Here is an 18,227-nt window from a genome sequence, read left to right on the forward strand (position 1 = left end):
CTTCTAGAGATGAGATCAATGCAGCAAGTAGAAGGGCTATGTTCTCATGATTTGGGGGAACAGATCCAGGAGGGCTCTGAAGGGGGGTGAAGAGTTCAAACTCAGGCAAAGATGAAACCAAAATTCACTTCCCCTGACTATGTCATTTTTCAGCTGTGTGTCTTGGGCAAATTATTAAGCTTCTTTAAGAAATCCCACTTGTTTAACTTTGCATTTGTTCTTGGGCTCATAGACATTTAAGGTCTATCTAATTCTAAGACTTTAATGTGCCCAAAGGCTACATCAACAACCTCAATTTCAATCAGTCATTTTTTTTTTCAGTGTCCTCTTTTCAGTAATGACCTCAATACTTCTTAGCTAGCAGGAATAGTAACAGGAATCCAGAGGAGTGAACCACATTCATATTTAACACATATATCTAGGCTCCCATTTGGAGAACCTACACCACTTTTTTTTTTGCTTTCAAGGATCAAAAATTAGCTTTCTTGAATGCACCATTAGGACTAGAAATAGAAGCTGACATCTATTCAGAACTTGTGTGGCAGGTTTTGATCTAGATGTGCTAATTCCATCAACACGCTAATTATTAATGATATAATAATTTTTAATTTAGATTAACTTCCTTGCAGTATAATTCACGCATGCACACACACACACACACCCCCAACACACCCACTCACACACACCCCCACACCCATCCCCTGAGTTTTAAACTAGATTATACGTATTTTGATAGTGAAAAAGAATGGAAGTATCAGTTTAAAGAAAAAGAGATTACTGAAATGTACCAGGCCCTACATTTTGTAAAGTCCTTAATCAGATACCCACAGTCATTTCTGTATCAGTTAAAGAAAGCTGTGGTGGTGGCTCTTCTATCATATCATCAGATTATGCTGGATTACCTACCAGACAAAGGGTAAATGTTAGCTCTTATATGACACGCAGAGCTACGTGGGTGTCAAAAAGCTCTGTTATTAGTCAACTGCAAGATGAAACACTGTGAAGGAAGAGCATCTGCTCACCTTGTTCCCGGCGGCATTTCCAGACCTCCTCCCAGGGGCAGTGTAGGAAAATGAGAGCTGGGCTCTGCAGAAGGGGTCAAGAATCCTCTCCCCCCAACCCCCTGTCCTAGGACTCCTCATATTCCAGCCAGGCAGGACCAGATGGAAATGCAGCGCTACACTGAAGGTGCTTTAAAATCTTACCTTAACGCTTGACTAAAATATGCTGTATAAACTGACCCAAAGAAATAAAATGGTCCATTGACTTTTTAAATTTTCTATGACAAGGGGAATGCATTTGATTATTCTTTTTTTGCTTATTCTAAGGTATTCTAACTCCACAAGCAAGTTGAGATTCACTGATAAAAAGAGCTCCTTTTTTCTTTTTTTTTTAAAAAAAAGCTACACATTCTCCATCTCTCTTTAGAAAACATCTCCAAACCCAAAAGCCTATAGAGCATAAATTGGATTATAAAATGTTCATGGCTTTTAATATCTCACCTTCAAATTGCTTTCTCTTAATTTTCTCTCAGAAAACCATGTTAAATAACTTTTTAAAGGTTTTAAGAGCTTTGTTTTTTCTCCCTACTTGAGAGAGGAGGCTCCATTTTAGTAACAGAAAAAAATGTATTTCAAATGAAGCATTAGCCTCAGATAACTTACCTCGCCCCTGGCTCCAGAGCAACTTGGACTTCTGATTCTTCGAGCAGGTTAGTGACTTGGGGAACCAGTAAAAGAGCCGGGCTATTCTTCTGAACGTCTTATTAAAGTCACTTTTGATGGCCATAGCCAGTACTATTGAGTGCTTCAGAACAGCCCTCCACGAGAGTGTGGATGAGGAAACACAGTAACACCCACATGTGACGCTTTAGCTGTGAACTCTCTCTCAGCTGATATGTCTGGGGACCACCTGTCGGCCCTAAATCCCCTTCCTCCGTCATTCCTTCGCTGTCCTCTGGACCTTGGCCCTCGTAACTAGAAACTGTATTAATAGATGTTCTTTCTAAAGAAGGAGTTTTAAGCTTCAGAAACTCTAACCTGATGCAACACTTGATAATTTTTAAGTATAGACACCACCCCTGCCCCACCTCCTCCAAAGAATTACAATTACTTTCACACAGGGACAAAGTCACCAGTATCCACTAACACAGCATCCAACAGAATTGTCAACGGCAGTCTGCAGGACTTGCTGGTGTTTAACAAGCTACTTCTAAAAGCCATAGCCTTGATTCCATTTGTTTTGTACATTTTTTTATTGGAAAAGTGAAATGTATTTTAAACCTTGGCAGGAATCTATCACAGAAAGAATGAATTTGACTGATTCTTACAAGTCAAGAAGTGTATAAAAGACAAAGACCCATCATCACTCCTGGAACTACATCTAACAACTGATCTTTGTGCATTCTGTTTATGTCAAAAGAAATAAACTTATTCACACATTAGTCCTTAAAACAGCCTGATGTTTAACGCTTGGACAGTGCTTTTTTTATGTGACACACTACATTTTTGGAGCTGACTTATACACACCCACTAAAGGAAACTATTTTATTACCAGTTTCTGTTTCCAAGTCAGATGTTTTTGTTTCCTACTCTATGTCCATGAGTTCTTATGAATTTGCTTAGGAGTCTGCTTATAAGTGACAATTGGGGGAGAAAGTCCAATTAAAACCATAGTGTAAGACTTTCTGATACTCTCCTCGTCCTAAAAACAGGATGTAGGCTGGTGGATCTTGCCCAAAATGATAGCATTAAGACTTCTTTATGTTTTCAGTGTCTGCCCCCGCACGTTTTAAATGTTTGAGTAACTGTAGTCATGGGGTTGCAAAGAGTTGGACGCGACTGAGCGACTGAACTGAACTGAACTGAACTTTTCTATAGCACTTCCTCAAAGACAAAAAGTACAAGGTGAAAACTGCCCTTCTGAGTGGAGTTAGGGCACAGATAAAAAGACTAGCTCTGGTTGTGCCTGTGACTCTGATGGGACAATAAAAGTTCTGACATTTCAGTTGAGACTGTTTTTACCTACTGATAATTCATAATTCCTTTCTTAATTCCAAATAACAAACCTCTTTTAGCACGGAACACCACAAAAAGCAAACTTCATCACTTAAAAAAACCCCAGAAAAACAAACAAAAACACATTCTGGATAACTTACTGATGCAGGTATTATATTTTTTAAAGGAATATTTTGAGGAAAAGATCTTTTATATCTAATGAGATACTCTGACAGTGTAACGAGGGCTATAAGCCACTTACTCAGTATTTGGTCATTTCCAAAATAATCAAAATGGGACCTTTAGAAGATATGATGGGATTATTTTCCACATTTCTTCCCTAACCTCTAACTTCTTTTTTATTTACTAAAAGATATCCCTGTTTTCCCCACATAATTTACATTCACTTATTTCATTTTTGATTATCTCTTCTACTAGAACCATAATCTCTTTTTTACATTAAGAATTAAATCTTACCTCACACCTGTCAGAATGGCTATCATCAAAAAGAACACAAATAACACATGTTGGTGAGGATGTGGAGAAAGGAAACCCCTGTACACTGCTGGCGGGAATGTGAACTGATCAGTCACTGTAGAAAACTAAAGCAGAACTGTCATATGGTAGCAATCTACTCTGAGGCATATATCCAAAAACCCCGAAAGACTAACTTGAAAAGATGTGTGCACCCCAATGCTCACAGCAGCATTATTCACAGCTGCCAAGCTGCAGAAGCAACCTAAGTGTTCACCGACAGATGAATGGATACAGATGTCGTGCGTACATACATAATGGACTACCACTCAATCATAAAAAAAGAATGAAACTTGACCATTTGCGACAATGTGGATGGACTTGGAGGGCATTATGCTAACTGAAATAAGTCAGAAAAAGACAGATACAGTACAATATCACTTTTATGCAGACTCCTAAAAATACAACAAATTAGTGAATAGGATAAGGAAAGAAATAGAGTCACACATAAAGAGAACAAACTAGTGCTTACCAGTGTGGAGAGAGAAGCAGAGAGGGGCAAAATAGGGTAGAGGATGAAGAGCTACAAGCTACCATGTAGAAAATAAGCTAAAAGTATAGACTGTGCAACAAGGAATAGAGCCACTACTTTATAATTACACATGGAGTGTAACCTTTAACACTGTGAATCACTATACTGTACATCTGTAACATAGAATATTGTATATTACTGTACATCAACTTAAAAAAACTACCAAAAAAAGAAAAGAGTTAAATCCACCAACTCTTTCACTTGTTACATTTAATATTTTTAATCCCTGTCTTTTGGAAATATATCCAAATACTGAAAAAAAAAAAGCTACTAAACTAGAGATGTAACTTATTTTAAAGCTAATTTTACTTACATAGTAACTGAAAATTTGGCCAGCAGACCAATGTCACTCACTATCCATTTACTGACATAAGATGTTTTGAATGAAGATACATTCTTGAGAGTAGTCTATTGAAAGTAAATGCGCTTGATTTACATGCTGCTGTAATGAGGAATAGAACAGTAAGTCTTAACCAATTACTAGCGTGGATAAGAACTGATCTTACCAGGACAACTTACACAAGTTATACAAATACAGTCCCCACAGCAAGGGTTTGTTTATTGATGTTCTTTTCTAGAGGTGCTTGAATAAAAATGAAATTTGCAAATATATTAACTGACCATATAACTCAGGTAAAATTATTACCTAGTATCACAATTAAAGACATTCATGTTAGATGGTCAAATGGAAAATTAAAATTATAAGAGATTAAATACCCCCTTGCCCCACACATTCTCTGACTAAACAGTTTTTGATGGTGATAACTGTCACAATCAAAGTAATGTCAAAGTAAAGAAATGTCATTTACCCCTGTATTTATTTCTCTAATGTGTACATGTGACACTTAAAATTCCCCACCACAATAAAGTATCAATTTGAGATTTCAAATAACATCCTAATCCGTTTTCAGTTTTCCAGTGTCCATGGGAGCCAAAATTTACTCTTTAAAACATGGTCTCTTCATGATATACAGGTTGAACACGATCATACGTCAATCATCTAAGAAATCAGAAGCCAAAACCAAAACCTAATCCTTCTGGGATAAAATAATTTCATATTGAGCACAATTCTTTTGTCTAGAACCTTGGGTACATTTTTCAAAGAGAAGGCTCTGTTTTGGATTTGTACAGCATATGTTTATGAAAGAACTTCTACTAAATTTGGAATCAATGGTTTAGAAGAGACACAGAATTGGCCCTCGTCCAATTTCTGAGGCTAACCGACCATTACCACCCACAATATTTTTCAAAAGATAACTTTTGTTTCTCAAACTGTTGTACACAGAAAAATACAAACTGTTACATTAAAATCAAGAAATTTATTGATATTTCTTCACGAAATGGTAAGCAGAATTAAAGTAAAGAAGAAATGTACAGCCTAAAACAGTTGAAATGATCCTAAAATTTTTATGACAATTATACATTTATGGCCAAAATAAAAAATGAACAGTTTTTAATAATTCATCACTTTAAAAATTTTGCTCAGTAATTTACCTGAAATTAAACAGATAGGAAGATAACTGGGATAATGCCACTTTATCCTTCTCAAAAAAACTGGGATCCTAGTTACAACAGTGGTTCGGTTCTGCTCTCCACTCACAGAAGCTATCTCACCATTCTGTCACTTACAAACGTGTCAACAATCAGCCTTTACTGATTTGTAAGGATGCCAATTTTGGTTCCGCTTAAAAATGTTTTCAGCAGGCAGTCGGAGATACGTGAGTTAGTTGGCCTTACTCAGAAAAGTCGACCATCAGTATCTCAGAATATTGGTCATGGCTTTCTTCTAAGTAACTGAGGTCAAATGTCCTCATATAATTATGAATGTTAAAAGGTAAAATTACATCTTAACAGCAGCCAAAAATTTATATATTTTTATGTATTTACAATATTATACATATTTACATGACCACATCAAATAGTGAAATATAGAAACAAGAGACCACCTATACAGGCATTCATTTAATGCCTCGACATTATTTTCTTGTGCAAACTGAAGCCTGCCTCAGACTTCTTATAAAGCTAAAGACAGTCGACATTGCGGAGGCCACCGTCCATGGTTAATGAGCCAAACCTAAAACACAAAAGGAAAAAGGCAGTCTCACAAGATTCACTTAATTGACCTCTAACATTTTAAAGAATATAAAATACTTCTTAGATGAACAAACTATTCTTTTTAAGGAGTTAACCAACTATAATGTGTTCTATTTTGAAAACAGAGCAAAATAAACTTGCTCTAATTTGAAACACAGTGGTATTATTATAAATATTTGAAAAAACACAACTCAATGGCTTGGGAAGATTTCTTAAGAGAAAACAAGGAGTGACATAATCTAGAAAGCGTTAGGATGAGTTGGGTAATTTTTTCAGGATGGGATTCATAAACAAAGATGTGGAGCTGGGAGTCAGGGACAGTGTGGAATGGAATCCTGCTGGAACAGAATGTTATTTGTAGGAATAAAACTGGGTGATTAGGCTGGCATCAGACTATTATATTCTTTGTATTCAGTACAAATTTATATTTGACTTTTTAGGTAGCAGGAATTTAGAAATTTTTGAGTCAAAGGAGTGGAATGATTAGATCAGTATCTGGGAAGATTAGTTTGGCTGTAAAACTGATGACAGATGAGAAGGGCTGGTTAAGCTTATAGACAGGATTATGACATGGCTCATGGGGCAGGGTGGGGGTGGGGGAAGGAGACCTAAATGAGGCTGATGAGGGCAAGAGGGAACATTCTGAAGGAAGATGGGAAGGGCTGGTTAAGCATACAGACAGGAGATTATGACCGTGGCTCATGAGGGAGGGGAAAGGAGAGCTAAATGAGGCTGATGAGGGCGACAGGGAACATTCTGAAGGAAGACTACCAAACATGATGAAAGGAGGTGAAGAAAGACCTAGTGTCTAAAACAAGTTATGTGCATGGAAGGAGAAGAAAGGGGTAGAAGATGAGGAAATTGCAGAGGAAACTGAGTTGGGAAGGACGATAAGTGATTTTAGATACAAAGTGACAGATATCTATGTGGAGACAGTGCACAAGACTTGGTTTCTATTACTTGTTCTGGCACAAATCCTTAAGTGGTCACTCAAACATTTAAGTTATGATTCTGCCATGTCTGGTTACCCATGCATTGTCAAGCCAGCAAATAAAACATCACTAACTGGACATGCTTTGGGAAGTGCGGATTTTCTTTCACAAAACAGAAGTGATTCAATATATCAATAAAATTTTGTTTAAAAATTTTAATCATCTTTTCTACTTGCTAATCTTTAGCCTTTCAGGATAAATTTAGAATTTAGCTAAAGTTGTGAAGAAAATAGTTTGAATAAATTTATGAAGTTATAAAGAGATAATTACTATGTAGATGCTATAAACCAATAGGAAAAGACTTTAAAACCTAACAGGCAATTCACAGAAAAAAAAAAAATGAAACAAATAAAAAGATGTTTGATATCACTATTAACTGAAGAAATGCAAACTAAAATAAGACACCAGCTTCTACTAAATAAATTGGCACTTGAAAAAGTGGTAACATTCAATGGGATAACAAGCAAGTCTTTCAGAGAACAAACTAACAAAGCTTAGCAAAATTTAAATGTGCATAACCTCAGACCCAACAATTCTGTATCTAGAAACATCAAGAAATCAACCCTTCAAAAATTCTTACACAAGCACATGAAGAGATATATGAACATGTATGTTCACTGAAGCACGGTTTGTAATTGTGAAAAATTAGAAACAATTTAAATACCCAATAAACAGGGATGCACTATAGATATGGTAGGTGAAAACGCTAGAATACCAGGCAGCTGCTGAAAATGAGAAAACTAAAGCTATAGCTATGGATGTGAAAAAGTGCTCTTGATATATAGCCTTAAATGAAAAAAGACTAAACCAGTGTGAACAGAATGACTCCATTCTTATAAAATACACGTGCACAACAAACTATTAATACTGAGTACTTCTATGGGGGTGGAGGAGTATGAGACCGTAGATGAAGACTTTCATTTCAATTTTCACAATTACACACGGCTAAAAGTTGATTTACCAATTCATTAAATTCATTAAGAAGGCTGATGATACTACAGAAGTGTCTGATAACGTTCTGCATGTAGCTCAAATATCATGTGATTTCCTGACATTTAATCTTTTCAAGCCTTAGGAAGATGTGTGGTCTTTTATGTGAGAGAACAGAGTTAGTAGGGGGAAGATGATGTGAGGACATAGGAGGCTGGGTTCCAGCTCCAGTTCATCTTCTCAGGTATGAACTTCAGCATCTGTGGAACACTGACAATGACTATCTGTAGACCTTGGAATGCAAGGCTGGAACGCATGCTTAGTGAGGCCATACAGCATGAAAGTGCTCTTCAAGTGGACAAAATACCACATAAACATGATGTCCTTGCGTTAACATCTCGGTGGTGAGACAACCTGTGGAAAAGCACCTAAGGGCTGGAAAAAGAAGGCTTTTCCTTCATGAGCCAAATATGACTTCACTTCTCTGAGAAATACAGACAAGGAATCTGAGAAAAATAGCCAGTAAAGTGGCTTTACTGGCTCTATATGTTTTCCAACTTTTTCTCCTTCATCTATTAGGATTCTGAAGATAAGCAGATACTCAGCTCCTCAAAGAACTCAATGAACAGATGATGCTCACATGCAAGGAGGTGTGCAGAGGGTTCTGTGAGTTACACTATCAGAGTGCTGCCATCTCCTAAGCAACTCTGATTTCAGAACTGAAAATGATGATTCTAATGAGAAAATGTTTGAAAAAATAATATGCAAAAGATATTTGTTTTCACAAGCTGATTCAAAGAATTTTATTAGGTTGCTGCAAAATTGCAGTTTTACACTGTTGAAATTTGCCATTTGATACTGGGATACATTCTTAAATAAATGTGGTTATGTTGTCAGATATATTAATGTGCATGTCTCACTTTATGTATTTTTGCTAATGACTTATTACTTGCTATTTATTTTATATTTATTTTAGACTATGGAAATGATGTTAGACAAAAAGCAAATTTGAGTGATTTTCTTATTTGAGTTCAAAATGGGTCATAAAGCAGAGCAGACAACGTGCAACATAAACAATACATTTGGCCCAGGAACTGCTAATGAATGTACAGTGCAGTGGTGGTTCAAGAAGTTTTGAAAGGAGATGAGAGCCTTGAAAATGAGAAGCGTGGTAGTCGGGTATTGGAAGTTGACAACGACCAACTGAGAGGATCATCAAAGCTGATCCTCTTACAAATACACAAGAAGCTGCCAGAGAACTCAATGTCAACCATTCTACGGTCATTCGGCACCTGAAGCGAACTGGAAAGGTGCAAAACCTCGAGAAGTCGGTACCTCGCGCGCATGCGTACTCAGTCACTTCAGTTGTGTCTCTTTGAGACTCCATGGACCGGAGCCCATCAGGTTCCTCTGTCCATGGGATTCTCCAAGCAAGAATAGTAGAGTGGGTTGCCATGCCCTCTTCTAGGTGATCTTCCTAACCCAGGGGGATCGAACACATTTCTTAAGTCTCCTGCACTGGTAGGCAGGTGACTCATGAGCTGACCACAAATCCAAAAAAATTGTCATTTTGAAGTGTCATCCTCTCTTAATCTATGCAACAACAAACCATTTCTCAACTGGTTGTGATGTGGGACGAAAAATGGATTTTATATAAACAACCAGCGATGACCAGGTCTGTGTTTGGACCGAGAAGAAGCTCCAAAGCACTTCCCAAAGCCAAACTTACACCCCAAAAGAGTCATGGTCACTGCCTGGTGGTCTGCTGCCCAACTGGTCCATTACAGCTTTCCGAATCCTGGCGAAGCCATTACAGCTGAGAGAAGTATGCTCAGCGAGATGGAGGAGATGCACAGAAACCTGCAACACCTGCAGCCAGCACTGGCTAACAGAAAGGGCCCAATTCTTCTCCACGACAGTGCCCAACAGCATGTCACACAACCAACATTTAACAGCTGGACACATCGGGCTATGAAGTTTCGTCTCATCCGCCATATTCACCTGACCTCGTGCCAACTGACTACCACTTCTTCAAGCATCTGGACAACGTTTTGCAGGGAAAATGCTTCCAGTAGGAAGCAGAAAATTCTTTCCAAGAGTTCGTCAAATCCCGAAGCATGGATTTTTACGCTATAGGAATAAACACACTCATCTCTCATTGGTAAATATTTGTTGATTTTAACGGTGCCTATTTTGCATGGAAAATCCCATGGACAGAGGAGCCTGGAAGGCTGCAGTCCATGGGGTCGCTGAGGGTCAGACACGACTAAGTGACTTCCTTTCACTTTTCACTTTCATGCACTGGAGAAGGAAATGGCAACCTACTCCAGTGTTCTTGCCTGGAGAATCCCAGGGACGGGGGATGGGCTGCCGTCTATGGGGTCGCACAGAGTTGGACACGACTAAAGTGACTTAGCAGCAGCAGCAGCATTTTAACTAATACAGAGAAGGCAATGGCAACCCACTCCAGTACTCTTGCCTGGAAAATCCCACGGGTGGAGGAACCCGGTAGGCTGCAGTCCATGGGGTCGCTAAGAGTCGAACACGACTGAGTGACTTCACTTTCACTTGTCACTTTCATGCATTAGAGAAGGAAATGGCAACCCACTCCAGTGTTCTTGCCTGGAGAATCCCAGGACGGGGGAGCCTGGTGGGTTGCTGTCTATGGGGTAGCAGAGAGTCGGACACAACTGAAGCGACTTAGCAGCAGCAGCATTTTGACTAATAAAGATGTGTTTGAGCCTCGTTATAATGATTTAACACTCATGACCCAAAACTGCAATTACATCTGCACCAATCTAATATTAACCAGTGCTTCTATAAAGTGAAATCAATCACAATTATCTTTTCTTTATCCAAACAACCCCAAACATTAAAAGGCATCATGAAATTCACAAAACCTAAGGGTTCTGACTTAATACTCCTTTCTCACTGCTTAACCTATTGATACAGGAAGACAGATACAAGTATAGATATATATGTATGCACTCAATTGCATAGTCACCAGGCAGAATGATTTTTTTAATTACTCACCTTTCTAAAATATGATTATTTTCAGCAAGTTCTTTAACTACTCCTTCCATTTCTTCCTTTAATTTCTTCATACTATATTCAAAATAAAGATAAAAGCATCTCTGCTTAAAAAAAGTAAGCAAATGTTCTATGATTATATTTATAGTATGTTTAGTTCTCTAGATTGATCTAAGCCATTAAATAACATTAGCAAATGTATTCCTAACAAATATAAAACATTTCAAAATAAAAGAGCAAGTAAAACAAAATAAAAACAAATAGAAACATTATAGTTACCAAATAATAAATTTCTTACCCAAGAGTCATTTCTACTAATGTGTTAGAACATGGATAAATTGGGGTCATGGTATGTTTGATTCCACTGGAGGCTGCGAACATTTTCTGTGGCAAAGTTTCTTGTAACTAAAACATCAAAAACAAAAACACCACATCAATCACGAAACAGAATACTTACTACAGATCTTGGAACAAATGTTACAGCTTTATGCTGTGATTTCAAAACTATCAATAACACACTAAAACTCTTAAAAAAGAAACTTTTTAGATGATAAAAAATGATCTATTAGACGTTTTATAATTAACAGCACCTAAGTTCTTGAAACTTGGCTCAAATATGTATCACATGGACTTCCCTGGTGGTCCACTGGTTAACAATCCACAGTGCAGGGGACGTGGGTTTGATTTCTGGTTGGGGAACTAATAATCCCACCTGCTGTGGAGCCACAACTCCTGAGCCCACTCACTCTCGAGTCTGCACCACAACTGGAGAGCCCGAGCGCCAGAACTAGAGAGTGTGTTCACCACAACGGAAGATCCCCTGCGACAACTGAGACGGACACAGGCACACACACACACAGGCGCGCCAGCTGCTCAGTCGTGTCCCGCTCTCTGCCACCCCATGGACTGTACTGCCGGCTCCTCTGTCCATGGGAGTCTCCAGGCAAGAATACTGGAGCGGGGTGCCCATGCCCTTCTCCAGGGGAGCCTCCTGACTGAGGGATAGAACCCGGGTCTCCTGCGTTGCAGGCAGATTCTTTACTGTCTGAGCCACCAGGGAAGACTAAATAAATAAATATTTTAAAAAATGATTTAAATGCTAAATGTTATACTATGTATATTAAAAAAATACATATCACAAATGAGCAAGTGGAGCTGAATACAGGCATATTATATCCTATTTCTCTTTTCAATCATTATCAGATATAAACTGACAAGAATTTTAATTTTTTCTAATAGGAAAAAGGCTTTTTTCCTAGATAATTTTGAAGCTATACCTCATTAGTATAGTCTTGATACTTCGATACTTCTTCTTCAATATCAAAACACTGATTAGTTAGGGATAATAACTGTTTCCTAAGGTGAAGCATCTTTCTGAAAACCAAAAAGAATCGATTAATAAGCAGTCTAAGGAAATATTACCCTTACTTAAAATGTGTACTATAGGTTAGATTGTATATTGTGCAGCCAACCACTAATCGCCTCCCCAAAAGTTTACTTACCTCATCCATTCTTCTGACTTATCCAAGAAAGCCTCATACTTTTTAACACATTCATCTGTAAAGTGGGTCATAGCTTTTGTTGCATGATAATATAGTTTTTGCCTGTAATTTAGAAATGATCAGAGGCTTAAAGCAATGTCACTGTCTCTATTTCCAATATTAAAGTCTTAAAATATATGAAATTTATTTCGCATAACGACTGTTGTGGGTTTAGGATATTTACAGTAGAAAGCGCCTAAGGTTTCTCAGACAGACATTATAGCAGCAAGAGAAGAAAAAGAAGGTTCATAGTGGAGAATGGTCAAAAAATATTTACTGAATGAGGTCAAGGTTAAGGAGGTGGTTAAGTGTGCCCTCACCTATGTTCCCTAGTATCTGTCCTTCCGTAATCAGAGCACAGGAGGCAGAGGAAGACTGTCCCCCTTATTCTCCTCTCTCTCTAACCTCTGAACTAGGGAGCCAGGTGAGCAGGCCTCATATATCTGCACATTCAGTAACAGCTCTATATAAAGCCAATATCAAGACGTATTTTTTATTGTGATTAGTCACAACTTCAAGAAGAATCTCACTAACAATATAACCAAACAAAATTATTAAACATAATCTGACAGGAAGGAGAGGGTGAGATGAATGGAGAAAGTGGCATGGAAGCATATATACGAACACATAAAACAGACAGCCAATGGAAATTTGCTATGATTCAGGGAACTCAAACTGGGGCTCTGTCACAGCCTAGAGAGGTGGGAAAGGGTGGGAGATGGGAGGCGGGAGGGAGGAGACATATGTACACCTATGGCTAATTCATGCTGATGTATGGCAGAAATCAAACCAATATTGTAAACCCATCATCAATTAAAATAAATAAATATAATTAAAAAACCATAAGCTAGATACTTACTTATCAAATTTGTGGATTTGTTCTTCATTATAAGCTAGTCCTAAAAATAAATATATATATTACTTTTATAAATGTAGAATCATAAAATCACAGGCAATTGTTTTCTGAGATTATTACTTCAAAAGGCTTAAGAGTTTAAAGCAGATGTTACAAATTTGTGACCCATGGGTAGATATAACCCACAAATTCTTTTGTTTGGTCTATATATTGCTAATATTAAAAAAAAAAAGTCAACATTTAAAAATCACGATATTTCTAGTAAAGTCTATTTCTAGCTTCTCTTGAGATCTAGGAAGCCTGGAAAAACAATTAGGTCAATCTGAAGGCTCTCCCCTTCTGATGGGGGCAGGTTCAGAGAGGGGCTCCTCTCTACTTCCCCTCAGTCTCCACTGGCGAATCTCATTCCTCTCTTTTACGTGCATGGCCACTAGAGGTTTTAGAGACCATGATCCCTGATTTGAAACACTCAAAAGGTTGAAATTTTAATACATTCAACCTCTTTCCTTACAGAAATCAAGTCTCTGAAATAAATCACTTATGTAGACATCTTTATTAAATATAGCAAATAATTCAACTGAATTACAACCAGTAGGACTGACTCATCAGATTAACAAATGGGAAATTTTACTTACTACGTTCTGCTTTGTCTTTTTTGAACTGATAGTAAATCTCTGTGATGCAATTTAACAGGACTTGTAGCTTTTCTACACTGTTTTAGGAAGAAAAATGCAAATAAATTAATCGGGTCGATGTGAAAAAGGACATTTAATAATCAGAGCAGAAACTACCAATGCACTTATAACCTACTGTCTATCTTTGGGATGAGTGCCTTCTTGATGGGTCCATGTATCGGCAAGTAATCCACCTGGAGACAATTTGCTTTCAATATCCTGGAGACTGGTTTCTATTGTTCCCTGAGAACTGGAAAGCTAAATAAAACCGAAGTGTTTAGATCCAGATTACCAAAAATCAGGTATGAAAATCACAATGCCAATGGAGCTCAACAGTATTTCTTTTGAAGATTACTTCAAAGTCAGAATAACTATTTTTACCTTTAAATGCAAACACAGTTTCTTAGGTTGTATTCAATATGATAATGACAATTATCATATGACAATATGATAATAAAACATGAGTATGAATACATTTTATAAACACTGCTTACATCAAATACTCTTTAAAAAACACACAAAATACTTGTAATCATTCAATTACGCTTCTGTTTCTTTAGTTACAAAGTATGGTTAGTACCCTATCTCATGAAAATCAAACAGGAGAATTATTAGCATAACCCCAAGTATAAACGTAGGTATGCAAAACTGTGCTCTCTTTGTTTAGAGATTAAAAAAAGGAAGTCCTTGTAAACACAAAAAATGCAAAGAAACCTCATCTAAGACCCTGTTCATTTTAAGCTTAATAAATTTATCACTTGTCTACCAAAGATCTGAGTACCTGTATAATTTACAAAGAAAAGATGGTTAGACTTAGAGGATAAATATATTTAAATATTTTAAATGTCCTGATACATATTATTGTTTCTCAAATGAAGTTTTAAGTGATGGTTTAGGCAGCTACTAGCAACAAATGTGCCCTTTTCACTCTACTCTGTTAGCATTGGTATTATACAGTCTTTACTTATTTGCCTGCTTGCTTACTGTGCTGTATGCTTTGTGGGATCTTAGTTACTGCACCAGGGATTGAACCCATAACTCTCGGCAGTGAAAGCATGGAGTCCTAACCACTGAACTGCCAGAGAATTCCCAGTATATCATTTTAGAGGGCACAATCCAGCCCATAACATCACTCACAGCAAGGAAAAGGAGATAAAGCCTTAAGCCAGTTCAGGACAGGGAGTTAGAACTGAGTATTTTGCAAATACCCATAACTCGAGGAGTGCAGGGATCTTAGTCATTGTGGCTATTCTGCTGCCTGAAATAGGCCTGGCCCAGAGTTATGTGTGTGCTCATTTGTTTAAATGGGCAGAGAAATAAATGGACACAGAGTGAAAAGAGACAGGAAAAGACTGAGGTAAGGTTGGAGAGAAGGGATAATTTTTAAAACCTTGTCAATTTGAAAGACAAAATGGTATCTTACTGTTATCCTAATAGGCAATTTTCTATTACTATCAGGGTTGAACTTTTTACCCCAAGAGTTTCACTTGGATCTACTCATTTTTAAATCATTTTTAACTGTTCTATGTCTATTTACTGCAGATTTAATGTTTTCCTTATGCATTTGTTAGGGAAAAAATTCCCTGGTGGCTCAGTCAGTGAAGAGTCTGCCTGCAATGTGGCAGACCCAGGTTCAACCCCTGGGTCAGGAAGATCCCCTGGAGAAGGAAATGGCAACCCACTCCAGTATTCTTGCCTGGAAAATCCCATGGATGGAGGAACCTGGTAGGCTATAGCCCATAGGTTCACAAAGAGTCAGACATGACTGAGTAACTTCACTTTATACATTTGCATGAGCTGTGTTGATTTAAAAAAAAAAAAAGAAAAAAAAACGCTTTATCTCATTTTCTCGATCTATTTGTTCTTTAACATTTTTTTTTCACTTAACATATAGGGATCTTGAGAATTCCGTGGCAGTCCAGTAATTAGGACTCCATGCTTTCATTGCCAGTGGCCAGGGTTCAATCCCTGGTCAGGGAACTAAGATCCCACAAGCCATGTGGAGCAGACCAACAAAAAAAAAAAAAAAAAAAGATTTTAAATTCTTATATAGCCAAATACATATTTTGCTTTTCATGTTTTATATCTTTCTTAACACTAATGTTAAGAATGTGTTACCTTATAGTTCTAAAATATGGAAAATAGTTTATGGACAAAGTTATTTTTTTATAGCACAAAAGTGTGTGAAATAGCAAGCAACCTGAAGGACCAACATTATTAGGGGGTAAAAAATAAAACTAATAATAAATCATTTGGCTGTAATATTATTAAATGTCTATTTAAAAAGTAGTGGGACTTCCAGGCCAACCAGTGGTTAAGACTTTGCGTTTCCAAAGCAGTTTGTGTGGGTCTGATCCCTGGTTGGGGAACTAAGATCCCACATGCTGAAGTACAGTCAAAAATAATAAAAAGTAGTATTACCAACCAAAAAAACCTGGAAAATGCCTTTACTATAATGTCAAACAAAACAAACAAACAAAAAAACTGTATATACATAGGGAAAAAAGTAATTTAATAATATATATAAAAAGACAACCAAACAGTGATTGACAAAAGTTTAGCAGCATCGGAATCCTTTGGAGAGCTTGCAATACTGACTGCTGGGCCCTACCATCCGTTTCTGATTCAACAGCTGGGGCCCCCAAATGTACACTTCTAACAAGCTCTCATGTGAGGTGAGGCTGCTGTTTCAAGAATTACTCTGAGAATCACTGCTGCAGGACACTGAACAGAACTTTTAATAATCATTTCTGATTGGTATGTATATACATAACCTTTTCTCACTTATGTATCTTATTTTTATGGTGGAAAAAAATTTTGAGGTCTCCATTAGGAAAGGAACCATAACAACTCTACATGTATGAGGAAAAATACTGAAATCTGGTGAAAAATAAATGGCCTGAAGTTAAAGCCCTGACTTTGTAAGACTCCATGAATATTTTAACCATCCATGCTTTGATTCTCCTACGAAATCTAAGTCCTCACAAAAATGTCATAAAAATGAGAAACACTTTGGACTCCATGAAAGAAAACATACAATTTCAATTCAAAGTGCTGAAATGGCACTGGCACTTGAAAGTGCCATGAGGGCTCTGAGCTGGTAAGTCAAGCTCTGAGCTGGTAAGTCAAGCTCTGAGATGAGCTGGTAAGTCAAGTTCTAACACAAAAGTAGAAAAAATAATAGAAAACATTTACAGCAAGATGACTGCCTATATTTTAATATGGACAAATATTGGGGAAACTATTTCCTGTTTCTCTGACTTTTCAAGTCTATTCTATAAAACATTTTTCAAACTTTTTGATCATAACCTATAGAAAGAAGCTCACTTTGTTTTAACCCAGTATCATTAAAGTGTAGACAGTAAAACTGAACAGAAAGTTTCATGGACTAGTAATATCCTTTTATGTGATGCATTCTGACATTTTCTACTTGGAAAGAGAAAAGGAGTATAATAGCAAGTTCTAAAACTTTAAACATCCATTTCATGAAAGAATACTTAAAATACTAAAAGCTTGCAGAAGTATATATAGCATTTTTATTTATCTCATTTAATTGGTACAATAACCTGTGAGGTAAGCAGAGTAAGAGACTACCCATTTTAAGGAAGAAAAAAGCGAGAATGCAAAGAATTGAAGGCCTTGCTTAAGTAGCCAGGCAGGAATCGTTGGGTAAACAGGGACCTATCTGGGATTAGGAGTCAGTTCTCAATATATAGTGTTCTTCTATCACACGTTTTAATAAGAGATCCAGAGATTACCTGAAATGCTATTGCATTTTTCAGCAGAGATTTTGTCCTAATTTCTTTTTTAGTTATAGAAACAAATCACTGCCTTGAAAAACTCAAATCTATCTTTCCTTACTCTTTATTTTAGAAAAGATTTTCTAAATATTTTAGAAAATATTTAGAAAAGATTTTCCTAACTTGCATCTGTTTCTAAACAAGTTTATACATTCTGCATGTCAAATTACATTTATGAATTTGCTTTAATTTCCACAAAAGCAACACAAGAGCACTGTAAATTCTAAAGACAGACAGGGAGAGAAGAG

General features: G+C 37.1%; 1 protein-coding gene across 1 annotated transcript in view; it reads right to left on the minus strand.

The window, feature by feature from the left end:
* Nucleotides 1-5,361: 5,361 nt before the first annotated feature.
* Nucleotides 5,362-18,227, minus strand: part of TBK1 (TANK binding kinase 1) — a 43,974-nt gene continuing 31,108 nt past the window's right edge. The window contains exons 14-21 of the mRNA XM_069584737.1: nt 14,316-14,437; nt 14,141-14,217; nt 13,509-13,548; nt 12,611-12,712; nt 12,386-12,482; nt 11,407-11,513; nt 11,112-11,183; nt 5,362-6,136 (exon numbers count right to left, since the gene is read on the minus strand). Coding sequence (XP_069440838.1) covers nt 6,085-6,136; nt 11,112-11,183; nt 11,407-11,513; nt 12,386-12,482; nt 12,611-12,712; nt 13,509-13,548; nt 14,141-14,217; nt 14,316-14,437 — 669 coding nt within the window. The 3' untranslated portion in view covers nt 5,362-6,084. The remainder of the gene's footprint in view (nt 6,137-11,111; nt 11,184-11,406; nt 11,514-12,385; nt 12,483-12,610; nt 12,713-13,508; nt 13,549-14,140; nt 14,218-14,315; nt 14,438-18,227) is intronic.

The sequence above is a fragment of the Ovis canadensis genome, chromosome 3 (genome assembly GCF_042477335.2).
Source record: "Ovis canadensis isolate MfBH-ARS-UI-01 breed Bighorn chromosome 3, ARS-UI_OviCan_v2, whole genome shotgun sequence".
In the NCBI taxonomy this organism is placed as follows: domain Eukaryota; kingdom Metazoa; phylum Chordata; class Mammalia; order Artiodactyla; family Bovidae; genus Ovis; species Ovis canadensis.